The following is a 16,782-nucleotide window of genomic DNA, read 5'->3' as shown; positions in this document are numbered from 1 at the left end:
CCTACATCAACAGGCAAAGGGGCACTAAGACCCTGTCACTTTGTTCAGAGTCCATCTGCCTCTGGAACTGGTGCATCCACCACTGTGTCACACTAAGTGGCATACCTTCCAGGCACATAGAACTCCCTGGCTGACGTATTCAGCCGGACCTGATACCTCAGTCAAGAGTGGGAATTCCATGACCCCACTTTCCACTCCATCTGCCATACCTGGAACATCCCTTGCTGGGACCTTTTCACTACACATTACACTTTTCACTACCCATTCCACTGTTCCCAGGAGACCAGGGGGCACGAATCCGAGGGAGCACAAATCCCAGGCCAAATCCTGCTTTGGCGGGACAAACTCAGTTACACCTTCTTCTCCCGGTCCTCAGGAAGATCTGCTGGGAGTGGACCCACAGTCATACTGATAGTCCTGTTCTGGCCCCATCAGTTTTGGTGGGCAGACCTCCTCAGACTCTGATTCTACCTCCCACTCCACATCCGCACACTCCCAGACTTCCTCACCCAGAACTGAGGCAGAGTCCACCATTCTAGCCTGGTTTTTATATGGGGCTCACACGTAGACAATACCTGTTTGACACCAGTGCGACACATCCTTATGCACAATAGGCAGGCTCCACAAGAGCCTGCTACATGGCAAAATGGAAATGTTTCACCTCTGGGCTCAGTGCCATTGCTTCCTCCTCAACGCCATCTCTATCCCTTCTGGACCATTTCCTCAGGCCTTACCCTCAGCTCTGTCTGGATCCACCTGGTGGCACTTAGAGCCTTCCTTCTGCCTGTGGACGAGCGCTTGGTATTTACTCACCCAAACACCACCTGCTTCCTGAAGAGGTTGCTGAACAGCTTCCCACCAGTGCTCTAACCCACACCCCCTAGGACCTCAGTCTTGTGCTCTCTGTCCTCACCATACCTCCCTTCGAGTCTCTGGCAACGTGTTCCCTCTCCCACCTCTCCATGAAGGTCATCTTCCTTGTGGCTATCATTTCCACTCAGTGGGTCAGAGAATTGGTGGTCATGATGGCTGAGCCCTGTTATGAGGTCTTTCATGAAGACAGGTTTCCTTACACCTTCACGCCAAATTCCTCCCAAAGGTGGTCTCAGAGTTCCACATCAACCAGTTGGTTCACCTCCTGGTCTTCCGTCTTAAGCCACATGGTACTGCTGGGGCAATGACCCTGCACTCACTTGACATCCATTGCATGCTTGCATTCTTCCTTGACAGAACCCAAGTGTTTAGTGCCACTCCATACCTGTTTGTGGTCATTACAGATAGGTCCAGGTGCCAAGCCCTCTCCTCCCAGTGCATCTCGAAGTGGGTCTCTGCATGCATCCAAGCATGCTGTGTGCTGTCTAACACCTGCCACCCAGCAAGATTACAGCACACTCAATGCAGGCGCAGGCAGCCACATCCAACTTCCTGGTGGACATATCCTGGCACGACATCTGCCGAGTGACGCTGTGGCATTCCATTCATACCTTCACCACCCATTACGCCATTGCCTGAGGACAGCCGAAGAGGCAGCTGTGGGCGGTGCCATTCTGCAGACTGCAATACCTCTTGCATCATCGCATCCCGCTCCACATGGATCACTGCTTGATATTCACCTGCATTTGGAATACATATAGGGACCATCATTCTAAGAAGAAGAAGAAGGAAAAGAGAGGAGGTTACTTACCTATAACTGGAGGTTCATCAAGATGTGTGGTCCCTATTTGTTTTCCAATACCTGCCCTCCATCTCCTCTTCTGCAGGCCGCACTGCTCAGTGCTAAGAGAGGTTGGCTGAGGGGGTATCATCCCACACAGGTTGAAATGCGAGGCTACATATGATGCACATGCGGGTCAACAGACACTGCTACAGAAATCTTCCAGTGTCGATGCATGTGCACCCACATTTGGAATACAAATAGAGACCAAACATCTCAAAGAACCTTCAGGTACAGGTAAGTAGTAACCTACTGTTTACTGCTACAATAATGGAAGTGTAGCCTGTGCCTTCCTGTCTCACACTTTTTTAAAAGGTAAAAGACAAAAAAATCTCTGCAGTAGTAATTCAGAATACATTATTAAAACAAAAATAGTTATAATAATAGACTCTTTGCTAGGACTACAACACAAATATCAGTGTAATTTATGATAGTTCTTCACATGTTGTCCCAATGGGTGGCCCACTTTAGTTGCTCATGGCACCGTTGATCAGCAATTTTCAGTAGCAGTGTGTGTTTGGCCCACACATGCACTTGAGATATCTTTCTTCCCCACACCAAGGACATATAGAGCTGCGTGGGTGAACCGTCCTCAGTTGCTTGCAAACCTCTTGACTGCCTGAGTGTCTTGGCTGCAGCTGTCAGGAATTCTTAACGAAGTCCAAACTACTGTAGAAGATCTTCCTTTTGATGGGCTGTAAATTTTCAGTATATCCACAGAATATCCATAGAAATTCAGGATGGTAACTCTTGTAGCTGTAATTCCATACTTAGATTCTGGGGATTAGTTTGATCTTCAGAACACACGTTTTCATGTCACCATTCACCACGCTCCCAAGAAGTTTCTTCATTTTAAAATCAACCAGGATCACTTCCAGTAACAAGTGCTCCCTTCAGCCTCTCATCTGCCCCAAGAGTATTTTCCAAAGTCCTGGCAATAGTAGCCACTCACCTTCATCGATGGAAAATAATCATCTTCCCCTGCATTGATGATTGGTTTTTCAAGGGCGTGTCATACATCAAAGTCCTCTCTGCAATACAGACAACCAGTCCCTCTTCCACAACTTAGGACTTCAACTCGGTATCAGCAACCCATTCTAACTACAGTTCAACAAATAGACTTTCTAGGAACTTCTCTGGATGCCATAACATCAGAGCTTACCTCCTTGCAGACAGATTTACAACACTGACAGCCCTTATTACTAAGATTCAAGCCTTATTGCCCTAGACGATGGCAAGGAATTGTCTCCAGCTGCTGGGTCATATGGCAGCTTGTACTTTGATAACACAACACGCCAAGCTACATCTTCACTGCCTCCAGAGTTGGCTCAGAACAGTCAGTATCTCAAACAAGCACAGTGTAGACAAGTTGCTAGACTTACTCAATTGGTGGAAAGACCTGTTCAAAATCCACACCAGAGTTCCTTTCTCCCAACCTCATTACCATAATTTGGACACACAACTTGTGGATTGGGGAGTTCACCTTGGGGACATCTTCCAAGGCAAATGATTGCTTCAGCAGACTTTTACATATCAGTCTCCTAGAATTACGAGCAATCAAATACCGTATTTGCTTCTTTCCATTACCCAGGTGCACTCCATGAAAGTCATGACAGGCAGTGCTCTTACATACATCATCTGGCAGGGGCAAAATCCCTCCCTCTGTGCCAAAGCAACAAAGCGGTGGAACTGGTATTTAGCCACATTCTCATTTCAGCCTCTTAGCTTCCAGGTATGCAGAACATCATTGCTGACAATCTGAACAGACGTTTTTCCCTGGATTATGCGTGGGAGCTGGACCCTTCAATCAGACTTCTGACCTGGGGGTTTCTGGAAGTGGACCTCTTTGCGATCATCATCAATAGAAAGTGCAGGAAATTCTGTTCAAGAGCAGGTATGGATCATCAGACCTTGGGAGATGCCTTTATCAGTCCTTGGATGAGAGGCCTTCTGTGTGCATATCCTCTAACACCATTGATTCTGAAGTTATTGAACAAGATCAAACAAGACACAACCAGAGTCACTCTAGTTGCACCAACTTGGATTAAGGCAGGTCTGGTACCCTTACCAGATTCACCTAGCTTCCTGTCCAGTGTTTTAGCTTCTGACCATTTCCTATCTGTTGTCTCAGGATTCTGGTCAGTCTTTCCATCCCAACATGGCCATCCTCCATTTCAGAACATGGCTCCTCAATGGTTTTTGGGGATACAGGTTTCCTGTTCAACAGACGTAAAACAAGTACTATTAAACAGCAGAAAGAATTGTACTAGAAATACTTACCTTCCAAAATGGAAGAGATTTCACCATTGGTGCACCCAGTGACAGTTTTTACCTGGTCATTCTTCCCTCTCCATTATTCTTGATTAGCTGTTGGATTTAAAGAAGTCAGGTCTTCCTACGGGTTCCATCGGAGTTTATTTGGTGGCAGTTACAGCAGTTCATTCCCCTGTGCCAGGATTCTCAGTCTGCTCATCACACAACAGCAAGATTCATCAAGGGGTTGGTTAACCTTTTTCTGCAAATCAGAGAGCCTACTCCTGCATGGGATTTGAACTTGGTCCTTAATAGTCTTATGAAACCTCCCTTTGAGCCACTAAGTATTTCTGCTGCATTTATCTATGAAAACAGCATTCTATGAAAAAGATATGTCTACACAGACCAAAGCAGCAAGTCTACAGACCTGGATCCACACACCTGGGTTCATGGGGTTTCTGCTACAGCACTAAAAATAGCTGTGTAGACATTACGGCATGGCACCTCTCTTCCCTCACCTTCAGAGCCTGAGCTGCAACGTCCACACAACTATTTTTTAGCATCGTAGCACAAGCTCAAGACTGTCAACCTGGCCTTGGAGACTCAATGCCGTAGGCTGCCACTTGCTTTGTAAACATCCCATAGAAGACATCACTTCTGCCTGCAGGGTTGGGGAACTAGATGTATTAATGGCTGATCTGCCCTCTCCGCCCCTCCAAAACTATTATACCCACATCCGAGGTTCATACCTGAAATATCCTCCAATTTTCACATTAACTAAGTTATCTGCCTTCCTAGGCTTTTTCCCAAAGCCACACTAGTCTAGAGAGGAAGTTGCTCTCCATACCTTGGACGTTAGAAAGGCATTAGCCTTCTATTTGTACAGAATCAAACCATTTAGAAAATCTTCTAGGTTGTTTACGATATCAATTATAAATAGATCAAAAGATCCACAATCTCCATCCAAAGACTTTCAACGTGGGTTTCCAGTTGTATTCTTGTTTGTTACCAGGCTACTAATGTTCAGCCCTCTTCAAAAATAATAGCCCATTCGGAAAGATCCCAAGCTGCCTTCATGGCACTATTAAAAAATGTTCCAGTGGCTGAAATTTGCAAAGCGGCAACCTGGGCATCAGTACACACTTTTTTCCAAACACCATGTCCTGGTACAGACCTGTAGATCAGACATTGCTGTTGGACAGCAGTCCTTTCTTTAATGTTGGATACAGTTCCAAAGCCCCCTCTTCCTTTAGGGAATGTTTCTCAGAAGACACCTGATGTGTAGCACCCATAGTGATGCTGCTCGAAGAAGGAGAGGTTACTCACTTTGTGCAGTTACTGGAATTCCTCAAGATGTGTCCCCCTCTGGGTGTTCCATTACCCACCCCCCTTATCCTCTGTTTCAGAGTTTCATCTTGTGGGACTTTGTGGTAGAGAAGGAGCTGAGGGTGGTCACCCATGCAGCTATGTATATCCTCGGTGAAGCCATGAATATGTTTGGCTGTGTGGGCCAAATGGGCACTGCTGCTGAAAATCTCTGATCAAAGGCACATGAGGTGCATGCACACCTGAAGTGGAGCACTCTTAGGGATATGCATCTTGAAGAACTCCAGTTACTGCACAAGGTGAGCATCCTCTCCTTTCTTCTACCAACACTCCTGAAAGTGACAAATAGGCTCTAGTGTGCTAGATATTTACCTAGCATGAAAGTCTCCCTCCCTCCCCCATCCCAAATCTTGCTGGTGCATAACCTCATGCAAGCAGGGGGAGGGAAGGAAGACTCCAGCAATACTTGGGAATTTTTGGAGAAAGAAGGACAAGGTGAGGCCAGTAGGTCTGTGACTACATGGATCCAATGATTACTATCTCTGCCACTAGAGACAAAGAAGCATAGAGCTGTGGATGGCCACTGCTGTGTTATGCAGGTTGTCTGACAGGGCTGAAAATACTACAAGACATGGTCTTCTTGTGGTATTTTCATGCTTCATTGCTGACCTCTCTCTTAAATGCTGCCTTGGGTGAGGCAAGAGCTGATCTTCTCTTTCTGATCTTGCAGTAATGGGCATATGTATAGGTTTACCCGTTTCATCTTATTTGGTTTCTCTTAGAACCTAAAGGCACAGGCCTAATATGAAGTGCACCCAGATTTTTATCAGTGTCTTTGCAATAGTAAAATCTAGAAAATAAATTGTATGAAGAAAGTTAAATTTCAGTAACATCACTTGGATGTTGTACTGTGACTTTTAGAATATTATCTTATGAACTATATTTTTGATTGAAACTAATTTCTGCTAGTGTCTTAAGCCTTGTTGCTCTTTTTTTATGTAACTTGAATCACTTTATTCTGCACAAAAGAAAAATAAATACGAATTTAATTTTGTGAATGTGCTTTGGTTTTAGTATGAACAAAATATAATTTGTTACAGGCTGTTCTGATCAATTGTGTGAAGATGGCTTTTCTTTGACAGATTTTGCAATAGATGAAAATTTAGATTTCACCTAAAACAGTCTGTTAACTTAATTTGCTCTCAAATATTCATAAGTTCATTTACACTGTATCTTGAGGGTCTGATATGTCTGCGTTTTTTTGTTGTGTTTTTTTTTGTGGCAACCAACTTCCTTTACTCCTGAGATCAGCGAGAGGGAAACCACCACCTACCCCAGAATCAGGGCCCCAAGTGCCATTTCCATCCCCCGACTGTGCGAGAGGTGTGGTAAAAATGTATGAAGCAAGACTCAGGATAGTTACTGTGTAATTATCTGCAATTTTTACCCCTCAACCTCAAGATTCATGGTAGAAGAAAGTAGCATTTGGGATTAACAAGTCTGTGGGCAAGTGGTGAATTAATTCATCCTTGCTATAGAGAATAGGTGAGTAGATAATAGTTGGAGGCAGTTTTTACAGGTTGGCCTGGCAAATCTTCTCAGTCTATCAGTTCCCCATTTGTAAAATGTGGGTGATAATACTACCTCATCTCATAGGTGTTGTAAAAATAAATTAATGTTTCTGAAGCACTCAGATGCTGTAGTAATAAGATCCATAGAAAAGCCTATGAGGAAATTAATTTTTTTTTTCTTCAGAGCAGGGTTTGGATAGTGTGCAGTAAATTAGGCATAGGCCATGACTTGAATAGTGAGGAGAAAACAAAATATTCAGTAGCTGCTCATTAAGTGAGCACTGTCTTTCTATACCTTTGAATGAGGCAGGTGTCCTGTGGAACAATTGGTATGTGATTATGTAATTAAAGACTATCATAATATATATGCCCAAGAGGGCTGAATTTAGGCAAATGTAAATGCATCTGGGATCAAAGAATGTAGTCCATACTTAAAAATGGGGGTCTCTGTCCTGGGAAGCAGTGACTTTGAAATAGATTTGGGTGTGGGGATGATCATCATAATCAGCTGATCATGAGCTCCCAGTTTGACACTGTGTCCAAAAGCACTAATGTAATCCTGAGATGCATAAACAGGAATCTCAAATAAGGGTAGAGAGATTATATTACCTCTGTATTTGGCACTGGTGCAATTGCTGCTGGAATACTGTGTCCAGTTCTGGTGTCCACTATACAACAAGGATGTTGATAAATTGGAGAGAGTACAGAGATAAGCCCCAAGAATGATTAAAGGATTAGAAAACCAGCCTTATAATGATGCTCAGCATGCTCAGTCTATTTAGCTCAACAAAGAGATTGTTAAAGGCTGACTAGATTACTATCTACAAGTATATACTTGAGGAACCAATATTTAATAATGAGCTCTTCAATCTAGCAGAGAAAGTTGTAACAAGATCCAATGGCAGGAAGTTGAAGCTAGACAAATTCAGACTGGAAATAAGCCATAAATTTTTAATGGTGGGAGTTATTAACCATTGGAACAATTTACCAAGGGTCATTCATGGTGGATTCTCCATCACTGACAATTTTTAAGTCAAGATTGGATGTTCTAAAAGATATGCTCTAGGACTTATTTTGGGGATGTGCTGTGGCCTGTTGCTACACAGGAGGTCAGACTAGATGATCACAGTGGTCACTTCTGGCCTTAGAATCAGTGAAAGTTGCACTGGTCTCCACTTTTCCCTGGAGTCTGGGGAAAAGCAGAGAGTTCAACTCTCACCTCTAAGTGTTTTTTAAATTGACATGCAATTTACTGCCCTTATTATTGACTACAGCTATGAACCCCAGTCTAAGTGACAGTTATAGAAGAGTTGCTGAACACTTTCTCTCCCCCCCCCCCCCACCATCTTTTAAATAAGTTAACAGAGAGCATTCGCAAGGTCACTGCAGGTGCAGAACCCAGGTTTCTAACATTACCAACTCTCATCATATTCAGTGAATCTCACTGCCTGTCAGTGACTAAACTACTTGTGGTTATCCTATTTCTAACCTCTATAACCTACACTCCTCTCCAAGAGCCAGGGATAGAATCCGGGATTCCTGATTGACAATATTCTATTGCAGGGGGTTCAAACACTACTGCTGGTCTATGTGAGGGCATGGTACAGTGTTTGCATGTGATTCCCATCAAAGTTGCACAAAACCTTAATAGTGACCTCATCAGTGTTAAGACAAAATAATGTCACAGATGCATAAAATGTATTAGTCAGATGTGCCTGGATATAACTGATAAAAAAAAATGAGGTCACTGTGAAGAATTTGCATTACAAACTTGCAAGTACAAGCCTGATGAACTTCAGTACATACTGCTTTTGGGTGTCCATCGGAGATGGAAGTTAAAACCTTAGGCGTGTGTCCTGCCACAGTCTTTACTGTCTCAAAATATTGTTTTTATTTGCTAGTTCCTAAAATTAGTTTGAATTTTTTTAAATGTCTTTTGAATAGCAATATAACTTGCATTTACACTGCTTATTTAACATGTTTACAAGAGAAAAATGTCTACACTTCATCTGTCTGTGCAAGGACTGTTTAATAGCTTTCTTTGACAGGGTAACAAGCTTTTTAGATGGGGGAAGCAATAGATGTGGTATATCTGGACTTTAGTAAGGCTTTTGATATTGTCTCGCATGACCTTCTCATAAACAAACTAGGGAAATATAACCTAGATGGAGCTACTCTAAGGTGGGTGGATAACTGGTTGGAAAAATGTTTCCAGAGAGTAGTTATCAGTGATTCAGAGACAAGCTGGAAGGTCATATTGAGTGGGGTCCTGCACAAATCAGTCCTGGATCTGGTTCTGTTCAATATCTTCATCAGTGGTTTAGATAATAGCATAGAGAATACACTTATAAAGTTTGTGAACAATACTAAGCTGGGGGAATGTCACAAATGCTTGGAGGATAGAATTCAAAGTGATTTGGAAAAACGGTCTGAAGTAAATAGGATGAAATTCAGTAAGGACAAATGCAAAGTACTCCACTTAAGAAGGAACAATCAGTTACACACATACAAAATGAGAAATGACTGCCTAGGAAGGAGTACCGTGGAAAGGGATCTGGGGATCACAAGCTAAATATGAGTCAACAGTGTAACACTATTGCAAAAAAAGCAAATATCATTCTGGATGTATTAGCAGGAGTATGGTAAGCAGGACACAGGAAGTAATTCTTCCTCTCTACTCTGTGCTGATAAGGCCTAAACTAGAGTATTGTCTCCAGTTCTGGGCACCACATTTCAGGAAAGATGTGGACAAAATGGAGAAAGTCCAGAGAAGAACAACAAAAACGATTAACAGTCTAGAAAACATGACCTATGAGGGAACACTGGAAAAAAATGGGTTTGTTTTATCTGGAGAAGAGAAGACTGAGGCTATGTCTACACTGCAGCACTAATTCAAATTAGCTTAATTCGAATTACAGAAAGCGATTTATAGAAAGCGCTGCAGACTGTCCACACTACAGTGTTTGTGCTGGTTTCTTATGTCCACACTGGCCAGCCTTAATTCGAATTAGAAAGCAGTGCAATGTGGGAAGCTATCCCACAGTGCAACTAACCATAGAGGCTGTTGTGACGAGTGTCATCATCACAGGATGCAGCGCTGCTTCCCCCACCCTCTTCCCCCACCCCCACACAAACAGGAAAAGGATTTTCATGCTAGTTTTTTACTCCCCTGATCGCCATTGCTGCAGGCACATGGAGCCAGCTGAACTATGCTCTCATTTTGACCATGAGAAATACATCACAGTTTATCCTGGATTACTTTAGAACTGTATGCTGTTTGCTTTTTATGCTCGCCCTACCATCCCCTGTATATTGCTTGCCTTTGATTTTGATTCTACAGGTGTCTGTAGAATGTAACATAAATAACAAGGGAGTCAGTTAGTATATTAATACAGTGATACAAATGTTTCCATTTCACTGTTGGAAAGCATGATATAATGTATCCACATGTAGCACTGTGAAAGTATCAATTTCCATGATTGGCCACTGAAACAATGTAGCAAAGAATTTCCTCTCATTGCTGGCATTTAAAACGCATTCATCAGGCGGGGGGGTGATGAAATCTTTCAAAGGGACAAACTTCAAAGGGACAAACTGCAAAGGGCTTGCTGGGCAGTTAAAACACATTCACCACACGGGGAGCGGGGTGGTGAAATCTTTCAAACCCTTAAAGAGACAAACTGCAAAGGGCTTGTTCTGTGTGTGGGGGAGGGTGATCGCAGCTTGGATTTTAAACCCATTCACCACAGGAAATGAAGATTTAAATCTTCCTGGGGATGCTTTGGGGGAGGGTACTGAAATGGGGCATCATGGGATACAGTCTGGAGGCCAATTAATTTGAATTAAGTCCCATTGCGTCCACACTCACACTAATGCGAATTAACTGATGCGCTTCAGGCACTAATCCACTTGCAGAGGTGGTTTTATTAATTCGATTTTAAAGGCTCCTTAATTTGAATTAACAATGCGCAAGTGTAGACACGGGAGTAATTAATTCGAATTAAGGGACTTTAATTTGAATTAAGCCACCAGTGTAGACCGGGCCTGAGGAGACATAACAGTTGTCAAGTATGTAAAAGGTTCTTACAAGGAGGGGGGAGAAAAATTGTTCTCATTAACCTCTGAGAATAGGACAAGAAACAATTGGCTTAGATTGCAACAAAGGTGGTTTAGGTTGCATATTAGGAAACACTTCCTAACTGTCAGGGTAGTTAAGCACTGGAATAAATTGCCTACGGAAGTTGTAGAATTTCTGTCATTGGAGATTTTTAGGAGCAGGTTGACCAGACACCTGTCAGGGATGGTCTATAGATAATGCTTGGTCCTGTCTTGAGTGCCTGAAACTGAACTAGAAGGCCTCTCAAGGTCCCTTCCAGTCCTACGATTCTATGATTTAGAAGAGTGGAAAGCAGTTGCAATTCTCCTATTTATGATTTCAGGCTGACTTGGAGCAATACAAAAAAGCTTTGATGGATGCAGGATGTAATCTTGCTCCCTTGAACTACATAAAACAATGGAAGTAAGTTAATTTTTCTTCTCATAAAACTGCAAGTAATTGAGGAGAGAAGGGGGTAAAAACAGATACATAAACTACTGCAGCCATTATTTGTGGAAATTGTGTATTACTTTTAATGTCTAATAAATTTTGGTTCTTACATAATTTTGCTGTCACTGATTTGACAATATATGCGAACACTTCTAAACCAAACTCTAACATGTGAGAATGGTATTAAACTTGATTTTGAACAGTATAATTGATATTATTTTCTTGACACAAATTAAGTAATTTGATGAAGGCAACTGAGTGAGTCCATAGCAGAGCCTAGTTTAAACTCAGAATTCCTGGCTCTCTGATCCTCGGTTCAGTCTAGTGGGCCATCCTGCCTATCTATCTATGAAAGATTAGATCTTATAAAAGAAGAAAACTACCCTTCATCCATCTTCACCCAGAATTCTAGGTACTATAGTCTAACTCCTTTGAGTGTTGTAACTATATCTCATTATAGCTATAGGCTTTAGATTGACAACGGCTGGGATATTGTGAAAGCTTTTTAATAAACAAAGAGAGATGTTTGAAATTTTCCCAATTACCTGATGACAGATTCTTAGAGGCAGAGCCATTTCTAGTCTCAAATGGCCAGAAGGTCTTCCACAATGGTTTTCATGGGAAGAAAAGATGTAGTAGTGTAACACAGAAAACAAATTAAGCTGTTGATTATAACACTTCTTTCACAGGGCTTTTGCCAAGATGGCTTCAGCTCCTACCAGCTATGGAAATGCTACAACTAAACCATTGGGGTAAGTTTTTTAATTCATCTATGAAAATTCCTAGTAAATCTTTTATTATTTATTAACTTATTTTATAAGCTCAGAGCATTCATAATAAAAAAAACCTTTTTGATGGGAGCTCAGGAGCTACAAACCACTTACAAAGTCACTTTCCTCGTAGCCATTATCTCAGCTGGAAGGCTTAGTGAGCTTGGATCAATGATGGCAGATCCTCCTTACACTATATTCCATAAGGATTAGGTTTCTTTGTAACTGGTCCCCAAATTCACCCCCAGAGTACATTTAGAATTTAAACAATCAGTTTACTTACCAGTGTTCTTCTAAAAACTGCACGCTTCCGCAGAGGAACAAAGACTCCATTCCCTTGATGTTTGGCAGGCCTTGGTCTTTTACCTGCAAACAACAAAACCAGCCAGGAAATCCTTGAGACTATTCATTGCTCAGAAAGAATCGGGGCACGCTATCTCCACTCAGAGAATCTCTAAATGGATCTCTGACTGCACTCTACCCTATCAGCTGTTGAACGTTCCCCACCTCCAACAGGTGCAAGAGCTCATACCACAAGAGCACATGCGACAACTATGGCATCACTTCAGGAGGTCTCTCTCCTTGATATCTGTAAAGCGGTCGTGTGTAGCTTTGTTCATATGTTTGCAAGACATTATGCCCTAATGCAGGACTTCTCTGCTGATGCCTCTTTTGGGACAGCAGTCCTCCTCTCAGTTTTACCATCTAGACATGAAAAATCATGGATTGAATGGAGACATTGGATTTATGGCCAGTCCATGTTTTTTAGTGTTTAGCAGAGTTATTAATTTAAGCTCCAGGCTCATCTTTTGAAAGTGCTGTGCAGGTTTCCTTTGAGGATGTGGACTGATAGATCAGATATAGAGTGATTGCTTTGTAAAAAGTGTTCATCCACAGGGTGAACAGAGATACTGGAATTATGACTTATTACAACAATTTGTAACTCACCTTGAACTTATCCTTATCATTTAGTCATATCAGCTGATTATTTTATTATTATTATTATTGTTTTTATTATTATTTTATTATTGTGGCAACTTGGGGAACCAATCATGGATCAGGGTCTCATTGTGATAGATGCTAATCACATACATAACAAAAAAGAAGGTTCACGCTCAGAAGAGCTTACAGTCGAAGACAAGATACAACAGCGAGGGGGAGCAAAAGGTTACCACGATGAGACCAAACTGATTAGCATGAAAAGCATTGGTTTCAACATACCAGCTGTGTAACTGTTTTCAAGGTTTTTGTAGAGAGCTTAGCAGAGGAGAGCTGTAAGAAGGGATTTAAAGGGTGGCTTTGGGGATGTTTATAGGGAGCAACTACAGTGCAAGTGGAGTCACATCTGAGAAAACACACATTTAATAATATTAAAAACTACTGCTTTTGGTCAGTCTGCCAACAAAAAAAAAAGTTAATGTAATGGTTGAGGGTACAGTTTTACTACAGCAGACCATTTTGTTTAATAGCTATCAGGTTAAAAATATATGAAACTTCTGAAGACTTGTAACATTGACAACTCTGAAAGCAAAGATGCTCAAAGCCCTTCTCAATTAAGTAAAACTGAAGCCAATTCAATGGGCATTCTCAGTTTTATCTTTTTTTTCAAAGACAGAAACTCATGCATTGTGTTGTCTTTATTTTTGTTTTTCAGTCTGTTTTCACGTGTTATGAATACAGGATCACAGTTTGTGATGGAAGGAGTGAAGAATTTGGTATTGAAACAACAAGTGAGTTTAAGAATGGAGAACAATAAATGATATTTTTAGACTGCTTTGGCGGCACACTTTAGACAAACATCTCACCATTGTTTATTCATTTAATACATTTTATTAAAATGAATAATGCTAAAGATGCAACAAAATTGAGTATGATAACAGATCTACTCTGATTCCATATACATATAGTATAAATACATTTGGTTTTTATATTCTGATTGTAGCTTTTGATTTGTAAACAAATTATTTTTTTTCACTGTTGAGAAGCTTATTGTCCATGAATGATATCCAAAATTATCCCTGTGAGGCCCTATGCTCAAGGGGGATTTGCTTCCAAGAAGTGATAAATGTCTTGGGTCCACCAGTTCTCTCTGCAAACTAATTTCAACACTGTGTAAGAGGTAAACATGCAATCTTTAGGTATTTTTTAATAAAAACCATAACCTTCATAAACACAAAATATGTGGACATGGGCTGTTTTTTCTTAGATTATCTCATATTTTGTCATTGACAGTAACCTATTCCAAAATTATTGAAAGTCTAATAGTATTTTGATCCTTCTTTTCATTCACATATCAGGCAATTCCAATTTAACACATCTGTAATATAAAACAACCTCAGCCTTGAAGAACTGGGGAATGGAAAAACATAACAAGTATATAATAATAATACATAGGTCTTGTATAGTGCTTTTCATCAGTAGATCCCAAAGCACTTTACAAAGGAGGTCAAGTATCATATCCACATTTTACAGATGGGGAAACTGAGTCACATGGAAACTGAGTCACATGGAAACTGAGTCACATGGAGACTAGGTCTCCTGAGTGCCTCCACTAGGCCACACTGCCTTATCTTATAACATTTAGCTTTACTTATGAAAAATATTTTACGGTATAATTCACTTGTGATGACTATGCAACTCAAGAGTTGTCTCATAAAAAATATCATAACTCCTTTATACAGTTCATATGTAAATTCACTGTTGTGGCTGAGATCTTTAACTCAAGTTATGGTTACCACAAGTTAAAAGTCAACTCCTCAGGGACATGTAATTTTGATTACTTCATCTGATGGATAGGTTGGCTAAATTGTTATAGGAAATATTAATTTGTAATTCCTGAACATTGTGTGATGAAAATGGTGCAATAACACCATTAAAAAATGATGGGCCATAGAAAAATGAATGGAAATAAGCACTGGAATGGGTTACCTAGGGAGGTAGTGGAATCTCTATCCTTAGAGGTTTTTAAGGTGTGGCTTCACAAAGCCCTGGCTGGGAAGATTTACTTGGGGTTGGTTCTGCTTTGAGCAGGAGTTGGACTAGATGACCTCCTGAGGTCCCTTCCAACCCTAATCTTCTATGATTCTATGAATAAACAGATTTTAATAAAAATAAATTAGGAATTCAGCATATGTTTTAAATTTTGGTTCTGCAACCTAAGAGCTGAATAAAATTAAAACTTTTTTTTCAAATAGAAGGGCTTGGTAAAGGCTGGTAAGGTAGCTGAGTGAAAGCGAAAAAAATCAATTTGATTTTTATTCTGATTTTAAATATTTTTTCATACTACTGCTTTATGATCAGAATACCTTTTGTGCATCAAAAATATCAACTGTCACTAAAAACTTTTCAAATGGTTTCCACAACTTTTATAAGGCACTTCGTGAAGCTAATTCTGCAGAAATGTGCTTGTAATAGATGTAATACACTAGATTACCTAGGATCAGTAAGACACAATGAAATATTTATAATTGAGAAAATAATTAAAAAGTGCTGCTTTTACATTGTTTGTCACAGACCTCTTTAAAACATTTATTTCTTGTAACAATATCTAATCGTGATAATCCATATGAAACCCACTGTGATTGACTCTTGTTGAGGGAAATTACATAAGCTTCTACGCATATTTGGCTTTAAAATATAATAGCTTTGTTGACAACAAATCAAAATAGAACTTATTGTCTAACTTTTTTGTTTTGGAGATTCAAACTGTAAAATGCAGGTTTATAAGATTTCTGTTCTGGCTTTTAATTCTTGTGCCCAGTACTGGTATATGTTAAGGCTCCTTGGGATAGCCAAATAAGATGCCTTTCTGCTCTGGAGTTTTAAGCATGCTGCAATTTTTTTCTGTGGTATTTGTTTTAATATTAGAGCCTTCCTCCCACCCCCACCCCCACACAATACTCAGGGATTTGTGTTCTTTTTTTTTCAATTTAATTTGTATCTAACTTAATACCTTGGAATATATCTGATATATATTCTTTCAGCAAGACATTGTCAGTTCAGTCATTGTCTAAATTCTTCCTGATCTTATTGTAACTCTTGCCCAGGCCCTCATCTCCCCTTCTGATTACTGCAGCCTCTTCCTCCCTTACAACCACATCACTATCTTCCAGTCTATACAAAACATAGTTGCTAAGATCATCTTTCTTGTCTGTCACTTGGACAACATTGCTTCCCTTTTAGAATTCCGCAGCTGTCTCTTGTTCTTCCACCAAATCAAATTCAAGCTTCTTGTCCTAACCTTCAAGGTATTCTATTCTATTCAGGTTCTTATATCATGCTCATCACCATAGTATCTGCACACATTTCAGTTCTGCCTCATTCTTTTCCATTCCTGATTTTGTGTCCAGAGAGTTCCCAATGTAGTGGGGGTTGGACATTACTATAATATAAATATTTACTAATAATTAGCACCATCACCCTTGAATTGACCTTTGTCCTCTCTCCCTCAGTTCTCTACTTGAGACCTATTTCTGCCACCACATGTACAAGAAACTGGCCACTCTGAATGACTAGGACCAATGGCAGTTGGTGAAAGCTAATATTTAAATAATTGCAAAACTAAAAAATATAAAATAACAAATAGATTTTTAAAATCTCTAG

At 40.6% G+C, this 16,782-nt stretch overlaps 1 protein-coding gene across 1 annotated transcript in view; it reads left to right on the top strand.

Annotated features, from left to right (window-relative positions):
• SCFD1 (sec1 family domain containing 1) overlaps positions 1-16,782 on the top strand; it is a 143,821-nt gene that overhangs the window by 83,183 nt on the left and 43,856 nt on the right. The window contains exons 17-19 of the mRNA XM_067534529.1: positions 11,304-11,383; positions 12,100-12,162; positions 13,835-13,910. Of these exons, the coding sequence (XP_067390630.1) occupies positions 11,304-11,383; positions 12,100-12,162; positions 13,835-13,910 (219 nt within the window). The remainder of the gene's footprint in view (positions 1-11,303; positions 11,384-12,099; positions 12,163-13,834; positions 13,911-16,782) is intronic.

The sequence above is a fragment of the Emydura macquarii genome, unplaced genomic scaffold (assembly GCF_026122565.2).
Source record: "Emydura macquarii macquarii isolate MOO-44397 ecotype Brisbane River unplaced genomic scaffold, CSIRO-AGI_Emac_v2 contig_374, whole genome shotgun sequence".
Classification (NCBI taxonomy): Eukaryota; Metazoa; Chordata; order Testudines; family Chelidae; genus Emydura; species Emydura macquarii.
The sequence above is the reverse complement of the archived record's forward strand: the minus strand, read 5'-3'. Positions and strand labels throughout refer to the sequence as shown.